Raw genomic sequence first — 13,775 nt, 5'->3', positions numbered from 1 at the left:
TCCCAAATTATAATGTAATTATTTACAACCACTTTTTTTCTGTGATGTCTATTTGCACTTCATTTGTCACCTCTCGCATATTCTTACTATGCTTTTTTTTGCGCAGTTGACTCACCACAGCGCAAGTTCCTACGTTAATCAAACTTTATATCTGACTTTCTTTTTTTGTTGTTGTCAGAAATTACATACTTTGTTTCTATTATTTGTGTTATGACCATTTAATGTAAATGTGTTAGAACAAATAAAAATATTGGATTGAATATTTTGAATATTGTATTATATTATGTATATATCTTTGGTTATTGTGTACGTATATTATCCACACCACTACGTACGTTATACCAGTATTATGACGTGTAAAAAATCTTCACTTCAGACTTATTTCAAACTGTAAAAATATTTTCCTTTATTTGTCTTAATCACGGATTAACGGTTAAATTGTCATGAAAGCTTTATGAACAAAGCCATGCAGCGAAAAGAAAGCACTTGAAGTAATTCAATATGTCACTAGGTTTGTCTAGTTTTAGTTATAGCCAGGTTAAACACCACATTGTTCACGGGAAAGTAAGTTATCTACTTCATATTATTTTTCCACATTCTCCGAACCGCGTGTTTGTACCATACAGGTAATAATTTTCTGAATATAAAAATAAGTATATACATGTAGTTATCTCTTAGATATAGAACAGTTTAGTTATAGGTGTCTTTGGACATTATTTCTGCTTTTAGATCTTCGCTTTAATTATATTTGGTCAATTTGTACATTTGATAAAATTTAATATCAATTAATGAAATGTTCCTTTTCAGTTTTCTCTGATCTGATTTTGCCGAAGCCATGTGAGCTATTGTCATCATTTGGCGTCCGTCGTCGTCGTCATTAACAATTTTTCATAACTCTTCTCTTCTGAAACTACTTAACCAATTAGAACGAAATTTGGTTTGAATGTTCCTTAGGGTATTCAGCATAGAAATGAATTGGGGATTTTTTATCTGTCGAATAACATGGCCGCTGTTACTAAACATAGAACACAGGGATCAGACAGAAGTTTTTCCCATATATCTCCATGTACATTTGTTAAGTCATGTTGAAGTTATTGCACTATTTCGATGTTTGTTTTTTTTGCTACTTTTAACGTTATTATTGTAAAAAATCTTTTCCTCTGAAATTACTTAACCAATTTAAACCAAACGTGGTACAAATGTTCCTTATGGTATTCTGCATAGAACTGATGTGGGGATTTTTAATCTGTCGAAAAACATGACCGCTGTTACAAAAAATAGAACATAGGGGTAAGGCAGAAGTATTTCTCATATATCTTCAAAACTGTTAGGTTTACACAAATTATTTCAATTGCGAAAGCGATCCTTATTATAAGGCCTACAAAAGTATGCATTGGATCGAAGTTGTCGGACGACTCTCTTTAGAGTATTGCCCTTGAAAAGTGGAAAATGACGATTTTTTTTAGTTTTCAACCATTACCTTGAATCTATTATAGATAGCAACTTTAAATTGATGAAATTATTCTTATGATAAGTCCTACCAAAGCCTTTTTGAGTCAAATTTTGGACAACTCCTTGTTTGAGGAATTGCCCATGAACGGCAAAAATTTAACCAGATGAGCAATTCAGGCTCGTGTGAGCCTCTTGTTTATTTTCGGTGTTATTTTTATTTTTTATTGTATTTCATATGAAAATCCCAGCCTAAATGCAAGAGCTTAAAAATGTTCAACTGGCTGCGGTCGATTTATGTTGCGCTCGGCCAATCTTTTTATCACATTTAATTCATAGTTCTAGACCCCTTTGTTGTATAGGGAAAGTAGAGTGATACATTGTATATATTAAATTGTTTGTTTTAACCAGTCTTGCTATTCTAAAATTACGTCTTTTGTGTCAGAAACTGTCCAGGGGTATGGCAATTTAGAACACAACTTTATCACGACCCAGGACAATTGCTGTAAGAATCGTTCAGGAAATAGGGCAAAGTGTGTCCAGTCCTAGGACAGTTTCTGTCAGACTCGTCAGGATCTATCAGGATTTCTGTTCTATCTGCTGTCCTAGCATAGTTTCCCTGACAGACTCTGACAGAATTTAAGAGAAGTCAGAAATCATCGCAACTGTATTATCAAGGGAGATTGAAGAGTCTGTTTAGATTGGGAGTAAAGACAATCATAAATCTTTCAGTTTACAATGCTTAACACTGTTAAAATTGGATTGTCCTTGTTAGCTGGGTCTGCCTTTGTTGACATATTTTGAGCAAAAACCAAGGTCATGCAATATTAATATTATAACTAAATTATACGGCTGAAAATTAAGCATTTACAAAATATGAACATTTTGGAAAAAGCCAGACAAATTGATAATCAATCCAGGTATACACGTATTCAGCAATTTGAAGATAAACTTATTCAACATTTTTTCTCAAATCATTGAATTTCACTTAATCGTATGTAGCAGCTTTAATATATTAAGCTTTTACTGTAAAACTTTGAAATATACATGTAACGAAGAACTTGGTCATTTTCAAAGCATTTATTGTCTTTTGCATGAGCATGTTGTCATTTCTTGGAGATGATTAATTCCGAAACAACAAGTAAAATTAATAGTAAAAAAATCAAAAATAAAATAATGTAACTAAATACGTATGGAGAAAAAAATGTAAATACAGATGGCACAGAATGAGAACTACATGAACTTTCACTGGTCGAGAATTTAATAAAAGCAAAAAAGTAATTGTTTCGTCGTATTTGAGATTAAGCCTAATAATTATTTGTTTGTTGTATTATTAACAAAATATAATGTACGTTACGATGCGTATGAAATCTTGGTATTCTTCAATTCAGACAGTGCGTTAACGGTTGGATTGTTATGGAAGCTATACGAACAAAGACATGCAGTCAAACTGGAATTTAATACATCGCTTTGTTTTAGCTATAGCTAGGGTAAACATGGCATTGTTGTTCCCGTCCTATATTCCGTGTTCACGTTGATTGTGCCATACAAGCGTTAAATGACTTAAAATGAGTGCGGCGAAACATCGAGTTAACTTTCGTGCAAGAGTTCGAGTTAAACTTTGTGTCGAGTTCGAGTTAGAGTAAGGGTTCTAGTAAAGAGTTCATTGGAGTTCTGGTTGTTTTTACGAGTTGCACTTCGAGTTAATTGATCTTCCACTTCGAGTAAGAGTTAGAGTTAAATTTTGAGTTGAACTTCGAGTTTAATTTTAACTTCGAAATCTTATTATTTATTTAGCCATTTAGGTTGAATTAGCTATCACTTGGCTATAGGGAACGATATCGACTGATCCTGTATTCACTGCGTTTGCATTCTATTTGAACGCAATTGCTATCGGGATCTAGCAATTTTATTAGAGTTTTGCTATTTTGTTGGTATTATTTCAGACTTTCTATCTTATTCTAAAAGTTTTTGAAAAAGCTCGTGAAAAAGAAAAGATTTATAGTTATTGCTGTATGGCCACACAAACACTTGGATATATGGTTAACGTTTGTGATTGGGTGTACGAATGATGAAATTATTGATTCGAAATATTTTACCAAAGAAATATGTTATACCACCCCAAAAATCGTCCATTGACATTTCACACTCGGACAATTACTTGAGTATATATGTATAATATTTTTTTTATGAAGTTACACTACAAGGTGCCATAGAACAATTCATCTCCTTAACGAAGCAATGTTTTCCTATTTCATACCCGTTACTCAATATTTGACTTAATATATCCAATCAATTGAAAAATGGCATCAAGGAGAAACTTGTCACAGCGCACAATGTTTCGTTAAAAAAAGATAGCTGACGCAGTAAAATTGTGTACCTCTTACTTCTAAGTTTCTACATTTCCTTCAAGAAAATAACACATGGCACGACATGTCAAATTTTCTGTACAGTTTTATTTCGAACGCCGTTATTAGTTATCAGTATTTGGCCAATAGGGAAACACAGAATTGCAGTCAGGTGACTTGCGTTTCCACAGAAGAGTGTCCTTAAAAGCGAAACTATACCGACTGCGTCGGAAAAAAAGTAAATCTGAACTAAAAATACTGTGAGCAAAGCCCACTATACAGAAACTATCATAAATGATCAAAATATGAAGAAAAAAAAAACATACAAGAAGTTAACTGTACATCCTAATCAATTAAAAAAAGCTAATTCGAACTCGACAGATGACTCGATGCATGTTTCGGCCCAGTTAAATAGATCAGTATGATACGGATTCATTTTGAATGATATGGCAGTTAACTTAGTCTTTTAGGATAGGTACCATACGTACTAACTAGTATACAAGTAAATCATTGGAAGTTTACCAGACTGTGTAACCTGATGAAATACCCTGGGTCCAATATGATGTCATATTCATTATGATATCATTCGTATTTTAAAGCGTTCAGAATAAATTTTTAATCTATGCCAAACTTACCAGAATGTACGAAATATACATGTTGTAGATAAATTTGTATCTACACAACAAGATTGCACACTTTCGTCCCTACAGTGTGATACTGCGGTAAAATATTTTTGAGGTATTTAAAAATTTGTGTTTTCCTGTGCATAACCCCCACGTTTGTTTGTTTGTTTGTTTTTCGTTGTTTTGTCTTTGCCGTTTGTTCGTTTTGGTTATTTGTTTCATTTTATTGTCTATCTGTTATCATATTTTAGGAGCTGTGATGTTTTGAAATGGACACAGAGGTAAAAGACACCAAAGAAGTAGAGAAGGGAGACAAAGGAATTTCCAGCAAGGCATCTTCAAGAGCGGGCTCCCGACGAGGATCTAAGAAAGGAAGTTCAAAATCAAAGAAGAGAATTACTTCGCCGAATATAAAATCACCAAAAAGTGCAGGAAATGATATTCAAAATGGGTCAAGTTAGTTATCTATTTAAAATAATGATATAGTAATTGTCAGAAATATTATGACGGGGAGGGGGGTGCTGGTTGGTAGAGTGTTTTATTTTGTTTCCGTGAGAGTGTAGAGGAAAGCTCACGCCGTCACAATATGGACTCAACCTGTCTGGTACCTCTTAATTATAAGCAACTGTTAATCCTAGGCGACTAAAATAACAATACGTCAGTGTAGTTGGTACCAGACTTTATTTTTAAATTCATAAATACGTGTGAAATTCAATAGTAAATATTTGAAAAAAGAATTCATATTTAAACATAACAATTATTAAACTAAAAATATCATAATTTATAGACATAAGACATAAATTCAATAATATAGTATCATAGAATAAATCAAGTACTTTTTAAAAAATAAATAGAATTAAATTATCCAGTTTTCTCAAAATAGAATACCTTAATACAAAATTGATAACAAAAATAATACTTTACCTAAAATAACGACACGTCAGCGTAGTTGGTGCCAGACGCCCGATACGGCCAACGTAGCCCATTACATAGGGGCTTGATGTTGAACCTGCCGTTCCGAATTGTCCAGTAAGACCAACCCACTGTTCATACACAATGAGCAGCACAAAAGAAAGAGGCCCACATAAATAATAAGAGTTCAATAAAAGAATTTTTTTTTAATTTTTATTTTTTTTAATTTCACATATATATAGTCTTCGTTCGAAACACAAATATTTGCCCAAAGCATGTGATCCACTTAATTAATTTTGAATTCCGAAACAAGTAATTTTAAATCATCTTTATTAATAGATTTCCTTATGTAACCCTTAGTTCTTAAGTACAAACATATTAATAAAACTATGGCAAAGTAATGCCTTAATTCAGTCGTTGACCTATCTAGGTCATGGTGGTCGTTTCATTTAATTAATATTGTATCATGTAACTTAGAATGATGGCATTAATTATATATATTTCAACTTAGTTATGGAAATTTATTATAACAGAGTATTATAATGTTTGTAATAAAAAACATTTTTCTCTCGACGCTAAAAATAGGTGGTACTAATTCAGCTTGAGATGTATTTAATGCCATCATATAAATTATTAAACCAATCCTCATCTTGATTTATTTCAAAAGAATGACTAATATGATAAAACAAGTAATGAAAGTGCTCGACCTTGTTTTTCTGACCTACTTAAATATGGTATTTTTGTAAAGTACAGAAAAGCTAAATTTTGTATCACAGTAGAAATGCTTGAGCTGAAGTGTATGGCAAGCCGTTGAGGAAAAAAGTTTAAATCACGGAGTGTGTATAAATGGCTATTGTCCTTCCATTGACCAGTATCAGTGGCCGTTCATGTCAAAATAGGGATATTTCTATCGGCTTACATATTTCAATCGGCTTACTTTCAACAAGTACCGGCTTACTTTTCAAAAGTATCGGCTTACTTGTCAAAAGTATCGGCATACTTATCAAAAGTATCGGCATACTTTTCAAAAGTAAGCCGATACAAAAACTTTATGCATAGTGAAAAAAGTAACGGCATACTTTTCAAAAGTAAGCCGTTACTTTTGAAAAGTATGCCGATACTTTTAACAAGTAAGCCGATACTTTTGAAAAGTAAGCCGGTACTTGTTAAAAGTAAGCCGATAGAAATATCCCTATTTTGACATGAACGGCCACCGATAGACCAGCATGTCAGCGTGTCTGAATAGAGTTTACCTTTAATAAATAGGGAACATCTCAAAACATTATTCCGACTTAGTTCATTTTCATTTCAGTTTATAGTAATTTGACCTGTGTATATGTATACCGTTTGACCAGTGTATTTGTGTATCTTTTGAGCAGTGTATGTGTGTGTCCTTTGACCACTATATATGTGTGTCCTTTGATCAGTGTATACATGTAGTACTTTGATCAGTATATACATATAGTACTTTGACCACTGTATATTTGTCCTTTAACCAGTGTATATATGTGTCCTTTAACCAGTGTATACATATAGTACTTTGACCGGTGTATACATATAGTACTTTGACCACTGTATAGTTGTGTCATTTAACCAGTGTATATGTGTATATCATATGTGTATCTTCTAACAGTGTAGCCCCGTGCAGGTCCGTGTGTTAAAAGAATAGGCCTGCAGCAGCGCTAAGCTTGTTGTAAAAGGTGACTAAATAGTGCTCAGAACCCTAGTCGGGGGCTAGGGCGCTCTGCCCACAGAGCAACTGGGATGTGTGCCCCAGGTGGTGGAATGGGGTACCCTTGGCGTGTTACATGCTGGGGTTGTCAGGCTATAATACGGAAAACCTGACCGCAAACCTTAGTGGTGCACCGTGTTGGGAAAGATGCCACGTTCCTTGCACGTTAAAAAACACTACTGTGGTATTCTCCGGGAGTAGGAACCATAGGGCTCCACCACAGGAGGCTAAATTGCCCGACCCTACCCACCTCTCCCTATTTCCAGTGGTAATCAAAATTTGTCAACCCCATTGTCCTTGTGTCCCTTCCCTTTTTTCATTTCATCATCATTTCATGTTCATTTTATCATCCATTTCATATTCATTGTCTGAATATAGCTGAAATATTGCTGCTTGGACGTTAAACCCCAACAAACAAACAAACAATCTAACAGTGTATATGTGTGTACTTTGACCAGTGTATATGTGTGTCCTTTAACCAGTGTATACATACAGTACTTTGACCAGTGTATATGTGTCCTGTGACCAGTGTATATGTGTGTCCTTTGACCAAAGTATATGTGTGCCATTTGACCAGTGTATATGTGTGTCCTTTGACCAGAGTATATGTGTGCCATTTGACCAGTGTATATGTGTGTCCTTTAACCAGTGTATACATACAGTACTTTGACCAGTGTATATGTGTCCTGTGACCAGTGTATATGTGTGTCGTTTGACCAGTGTATATGTGTCCTTTGACCAGAGTATATGTGTGCCATTTGACCAGTGTATATGTGTGTCCTTTGACCAGTGTATATGTAAGACATAATACTATCTGGATGAAATCTTATCCTGTGGAAATAATTTCACATTATTTTTTTTCTGGAGGATACCAGTATATTATTTCCGTATGAAAAACTTTCCACACCTATAAAATTGTTTCCACTACTTGAATAATAATCGATATTTACAATAATTTATTATGAAAAAGCTAGAGGTATCCCTAATTGTACACAGGATGTTATTTCATTTACAGTATTAAATAATATCCTGAAAATTGTTCACATAGAGTGAACAGAATTCATAATTGTACACATTATATTATTTCATTCTACAGTACTAAATGATATCCTTAATATAGTTCACATATAGTGAACAGAATTCATACTTTTGATAAAATGGATAATATATATCAGTTTAAAAATATCCTGGATGAAAAACTATGTGTAAAAACATCCCATAAAATAACATCCAGGATATACACTTATTAATATGTGAAAACATTTCACATCAAAAACTATCCAAATTGTGAACTCCTAACGCTGTAAACTCTATTTACCCCACAAAAAAAAAAAAAACAAGCCCCACTGTTTTATAATGTCCCTAAAGAAAACTCTTTCAGATACTTGTATTAATCATGATAAGGTTGAGAATGGAAACAATTTAATAGGCATGGAAAACATTTAACTATTGTAAAATATCCCCGGATTAAATTTGATATTAATTTTTTCCAGTGGAAAGTATTTCACACAGGATACTATTGGATATTGCATATATATGTGTGTCCTTTGACCAGTGTATATGTTTGCCCTTTAACCACTTACAGTAATATTTTTTTTCAGATTGTACATACAGTCCAGAGGAAACTGATGATGTACTCTCAGAACCCAAAGAACATGTTGAAACACTGACACCAGAAAAGCCTCACAAACCTCGGGTAGTAAGTATTTCATAGTAACCAGAATTGCTTTATGTACATATAGACTTATCACTGTTGTAAATTTATTTAATGAAGCAAAGGAGTTTTGGTGAGTGACCAAATTTTACAAACTTCTATGTGATGTTTAAGATAGCAAACGTATATTTGTAAAGGAAAACTATTGACCAAACTTTACGACAAACATGAAGATTTTTCATTCAGAAATGTCAACTTTCCTTTCATTTGTAGCAACATCCCTTCGGCACCTGCGTATGGAGTATTCATATTACAACTCATACGTTATTGCAGAGCTTGCCAAAACTACACAGACTTTTTGTATCATGCTAGAACTCTAACAAATAGGCATCTGGAACAGGGTAATGTTGCTACAAGATTAAAGTCATCACTACAGAAGTTTTATGGTCGTCATTATGAACTCGTGGATCGTTATGGTTTATCCATCTGCACTATGAAAACTGATTTATTGAACGGGTCATAGTATTCCTGTCCTCGTTTGTCTACCCCGGACTTGACTTTTTATGAACAACTCCGTGGGTGTTTCTAGAAAAGCAGAGGACGCTTACCCTACCATTGCACCTGGTCCATGCTCCCAGTTTTTAGTGGAGCCTGAGTTGCTCATTTGCTTTTGTTGCATTTTTGTATGATTTTAGTTACTTTATGTTCTTTGTTGTGTATGTCTGTTTTCCATGTCTGGTCTTTGCCCCTGGATTACATTCTTTTGATTACCGCTATAACCATGGTTCCCTTGATTACTCTTTAAATGTTTGCTGTAATTAACTAAATTGAAGATTCTTTATTAGAATTCATACAGAAGCACTATGCTCATTATTCTGTGTCAAATAGATTATGCATGGACATAGTGACAATGCTTGTCCACATTACCAGTATGCAGTGTTGGACATTTGCAATTGTGCTATACAGGGTGCTGTAAGTCTGTTTCTAATATTGTATAAATATTAGAGGAGGTAGTCAATGTAGTACTTGATGGAAAAGAGCTTGGCTTATTTTTATTGCTGGCTCCTCTGTGAATATTTAAAATTTATATTAAACTAGTCTCAATGGTATGGTATGTGTTACTGGTAAAACTAATGGCAGTTAAATCAATATTCTGAAGTGACTATAGATGATAACCTTTTATATATATATAGCTGAAGATGCTGAAAGACAGAATCATAGTTTCAAACTTTAAACCATCTATGTGGAAAGAAGAACATGATTATGCTATCATGAAGTTTATAGAAGATCCATCGTTAAGGCTGATGATAGCATTTTTAGACCAGTATAAAGGATTTGTCATTGAGTTTGCATTGCCTGCTTATCCAGTTGGTCAGATGTGTTATTTCGTCAAGAGTGACTTTGTGCGAAATCTTACTCCAGAAAACATTCATAGAAGTATTCAGTATGGTTCTATCAATGGACCTCACATAAACAGCTTACTTATACTTGTTGGTGAAATATTTGCTCCTGCATTTTTTGAGAACCACACATGGCCTGATAGTATCCTTTTAACTTAGAGCAAATGAATTCTATTAATAGTCATTGATTACATTAACCTTCATATGGCCAGGCAGAATTAATATCTTTGTATGAGAGGAAAAGATGAAAAAAGTCACAAATTAAAAGAATTCCTGAATTTTAGTTAACTACATGCAATTATCTTGTACTTTTTCAGTAAAATTTCAAATCTGAATTGTTCAAGCAAAAATGACACAGGAACACACAGGGCCTACAAAATAATAGTCAAGATATTTAATATTTATTCAGAATAAAAAGATATGGACCATGTGCATTGGAAGGGTTTGCACCCTCTACTTTCAAATAGAAGTAAGCATATCGTTGTATTAATAACCGGTATACGAAACTTTTCTTTCATGTTTAAAAAACCATGCGTATACCCTTCTTAACATTATAAGAATACCTCCTGCAATAAAAGAAAAACAGTACCTGACAAATATTCAATGTTAAGAGCATAAATGAAAAAAAAAAAAAAAAACAGATAAAGGGGACTGATATTGATATAATAATTGAAAAAGGAAAAGAAAATAGGCCATATTGCACTAAAAGGGAAAGAAAAAAGCTGCACACAAACAAAAATTGTAATACATGAGCTGAGATACCCACCCATACACCCCCACTCATCAACCAAAATATTAGTTTCATGTACCCTTATACCTATGCATTTTCGAATTTGGAAAAAAAACTAACTGAAGCATTTTAGTATTTTTTGACAACTCTATACCTCTTTGAGGCAAAAATCAAATTTTTGAAGCTTTTTTTATTTTTTCAACCTATACTTTCTACAAAATATCTCAGCTTTCTAATGGTACCAAGAAAGTTGCAGTAACTCTTATGGTTTGTGAGTTAAATGCAAAATGTAACCCCTACACCACTGAAAACTTGCTTTTCAATGTCTAAACCCTAGAGTATTTATGCTTCAGTAAAAAATGGCTTATTTTGGTATTTTCTGTTTGGTACTATTACAATTAATACCTTTCTAATGATAGTCAAATTTGACCAAAAATTGCAAAACAATTGGATTTTCAATTTTCCCATAAAAAGTTGCATAAATTCCACTGTACAAATTATTGCTAATTTGTAGAGTGGAATTTGGTATCATTCGATAGATAATTTAATATTCTACATAATAATGGTACATAAAACTAATTTTCATGAAAGAATTTTACAAAAAAAATTTAAAATATTACCCTTATCCCTAGATATTTGTGTCTTAGTATCAAACAAAATTATCGTACTCGGTTTACAGTAAAACAAAAGTAGAATGCACCATTATAAATACTATCCTGCCAAAAAGGCATGGCAAAAAGGCATAGTCATTCATATTACATAGTAATATTCTAACACATGTCAGATATTTTATACATTACTTTGTTCCCTAACAAGATGTAGGTATCCAGAATGACTTTGCAGGACACATGCATAAATTTCTTGGTAAGTTAACAGACACCAGATGGAAACTTGCTGATAAGACTGTACTGTATATACCTAGAGAAGGTCTGAAACAGCAGTCACAAGAAGCAGCCAGAAATACTGAATATGTACAGAGATTGGAAAGTAAGTGAAAAGAATATTCAATTATCATGCCACCACATTAAAGTGGCATTAGTTTTCTCAGCAGTCTGTATGTGTGAAAGTTTAATATCCTGTTTGAGCTTATTTGTTTGGTATGCAGATTTAACTTAGTAGCTTGTACTGCATAGTGTGTCAACTTTTCAGCTCTGTACAAACTTTCTGTTTTCCCTACATTTTCGGAGATTGTACAGAGTGTGACTCAGATCTATTCAACTTGGTCATGCATCAATTTCTTGTTTGCAGAAATATTTTTCTTTATATTTCTATGGGTTTGTAATTTTTTGTAACAAGAAGACTCAGTGCCAGTCACCCTTAAGCTTCTTGGTGCACAGCTTCAGCTTGGTGGGTTAATGGTATGTGTAACAACATAAAACTCCACCAGAATCTTTCTCCTCATTAAGATTGATGAAACTATGTCTACTTTAACTTAAGAAGTTACTGGTGAAATTAAAAACTATCGAGCTTTGGTCACACTAGTAAAAAAAAAAAAAAAGAAAGTTATTAAAAAATCTTTTCTCTCCTTTATTACAGCTGCTTTGATTCACTGGATTAGGCAGATTAAGGATGTTTTAGCAACCCAGGATGTTTATGAGATAGGAGAAAACACCAGTCCTCTACAAGAAATAGAGTTTTGGAATAAACGCTGCAACAACTTGATGAGCATCAGTAATCAACTTGACAAGCCTGGAATAATAAAGATAACTGAAATCCTCTCATTTGCCAAATCTTCCTACATAGATGCTTTTCAGAGAGTTTCACAGCAAATAAAGGTTCCTTATTCCATAAAATGAAACTTTAAAATAGTGCATTATCTGTTTTAAGGTCTTTTCAAATTACATGTTTAACCATTTTGAAACTTATTGGAGTAATCATGAGATTTTATCTTACTGGCATATTTTGCTTGTGAATTTATTTAATTCAAGAAGAACTGTTTTTATATCTTCACCTTTTTATTTCTTAAGGATGAATCAAAACAGGCTGAGAGTAATTTGAAGTTTTTGTTGATGCTGAAAGATCCATGCTATGAGTTGTCGCAGGCCTCACCAGTAGAGATACCCAAAATGTTACCTAGAATAATAAACTATATCCGGATTATCTGGGTGAATTCACCATATTACAAATCTAGAGAGAGGCTGACATCCTTGTTTAAAAAGGTATCTTGAACTTATAGAAACTTTGAATTTCTACACCACAACAAACTGGCCGATATATAATGGATATATTTATTGTCATGACTCTTTATCGAAGTAGTTTACTACAACTTTAACTGTTTATACTGTACACACATAGACACCTTATTTATATATAAAATATAGGTTACACTTACACTCATTCAAAAACTAGTAGTGAAAAATCTTTTTTAAATGTATGGATCTATTATGAAATTAAAGCACTATGTACCATACTACAAAGAGAGGATAGGGATGGTTTTGTGGTTGTGAGATTGTGACTTGAACTTAAAAGTAAAACAACCATAATTAGAACAGGGAGGACATGATCAATGGGCAATGATTAAACTATGACCTAGAAAACCATCAAAACAAGCACTAAAACACACAAAAATTGCCAAAAATAATATGCACAAAAACTTAAGAAATTAATTAGCAGCATAGACTCTGGAAACTTGGGAAAATGGACAGGGTACACCTGCAAGGGTAAAAACCCTCTACACACAACATCTGCTGAGTTGCTCATATGTTGTATAACACATTCTCATTGTGGAGATGGCCACACCACATCAATTAACAAGTTCATGATGTCAACTGTAAAACTATTAAAGTGATGGCTTTATTCTTGAGGTAACATAATCTTGGTGCTTTGTAAGAAGCTATCCATGGTAGCTTCAGCAGGCTCTGGCATGAAGTATAGAATTGGGGTCCAAGATTTTTTTCTGGTGCACTGGTAGGATAAACATTGCCTGC

The 13,775-nt window shown here is 33.3% G+C and overlaps 1 protein-coding gene across 3 annotated transcripts in view; it reads left to right on the top strand.

Annotated features, from left to right (window-relative positions):
- Positions 1-481: 481 nt before the first annotated feature.
- Positions 482-13,775, top strand: part of LOC148626283 (dynein axonemal heavy chain 2-like) — a 117,778-nt gene continuing 104,484 nt past the window's right edge. For 2 of the 3 annotated variants that reach the window (XM_088570163.1, XM_088570166.1), the window contains exons 1-7: positions 482-564; positions 4,672-4,876; positions 8,666-8,763; positions 9,912-10,260; positions 11,671-11,835; positions 12,385-12,623; positions 12,816-13,007. In XM_088570163.1, coding sequence (XP_088426289.1) covers positions 4,690-4,876; positions 8,666-8,763; positions 9,912-10,260; positions 11,671-11,835; positions 12,385-12,623; positions 12,816-13,007 — 1,230 coding nt within the window. In that variant the 5' untranslated portion in view covers positions 482-564; positions 4,672-4,689. Of the gene's footprint in view, positions 627-4,671; positions 4,877-8,665; positions 8,764-9,911; positions 10,261-11,670; positions 11,836-12,384; positions 12,624-12,815; positions 13,008-13,775 lie in introns of all 3 variants that reach the window. The other variant, XM_088570165.1, reaches the window with a different exon arrangement.

Source organism: Perna viridis, chromosome 2 (genome assembly GCF_037379345.1).
Source record: "Perna viridis isolate PV_CMFRI_1.1 ecotype Kerala chromosome 2, ASM3737934v1, whole genome shotgun sequence".
Taxonomy (NCBI): domain Eukaryota; kingdom Metazoa; phylum Mollusca; class Bivalvia; order Mytilida; family Mytilidae; genus Perna; species Perna viridis.
The sequence above is the reverse complement of the archived record's forward strand: the minus strand, read 5'-3'. Positions and strand labels throughout refer to the sequence as shown.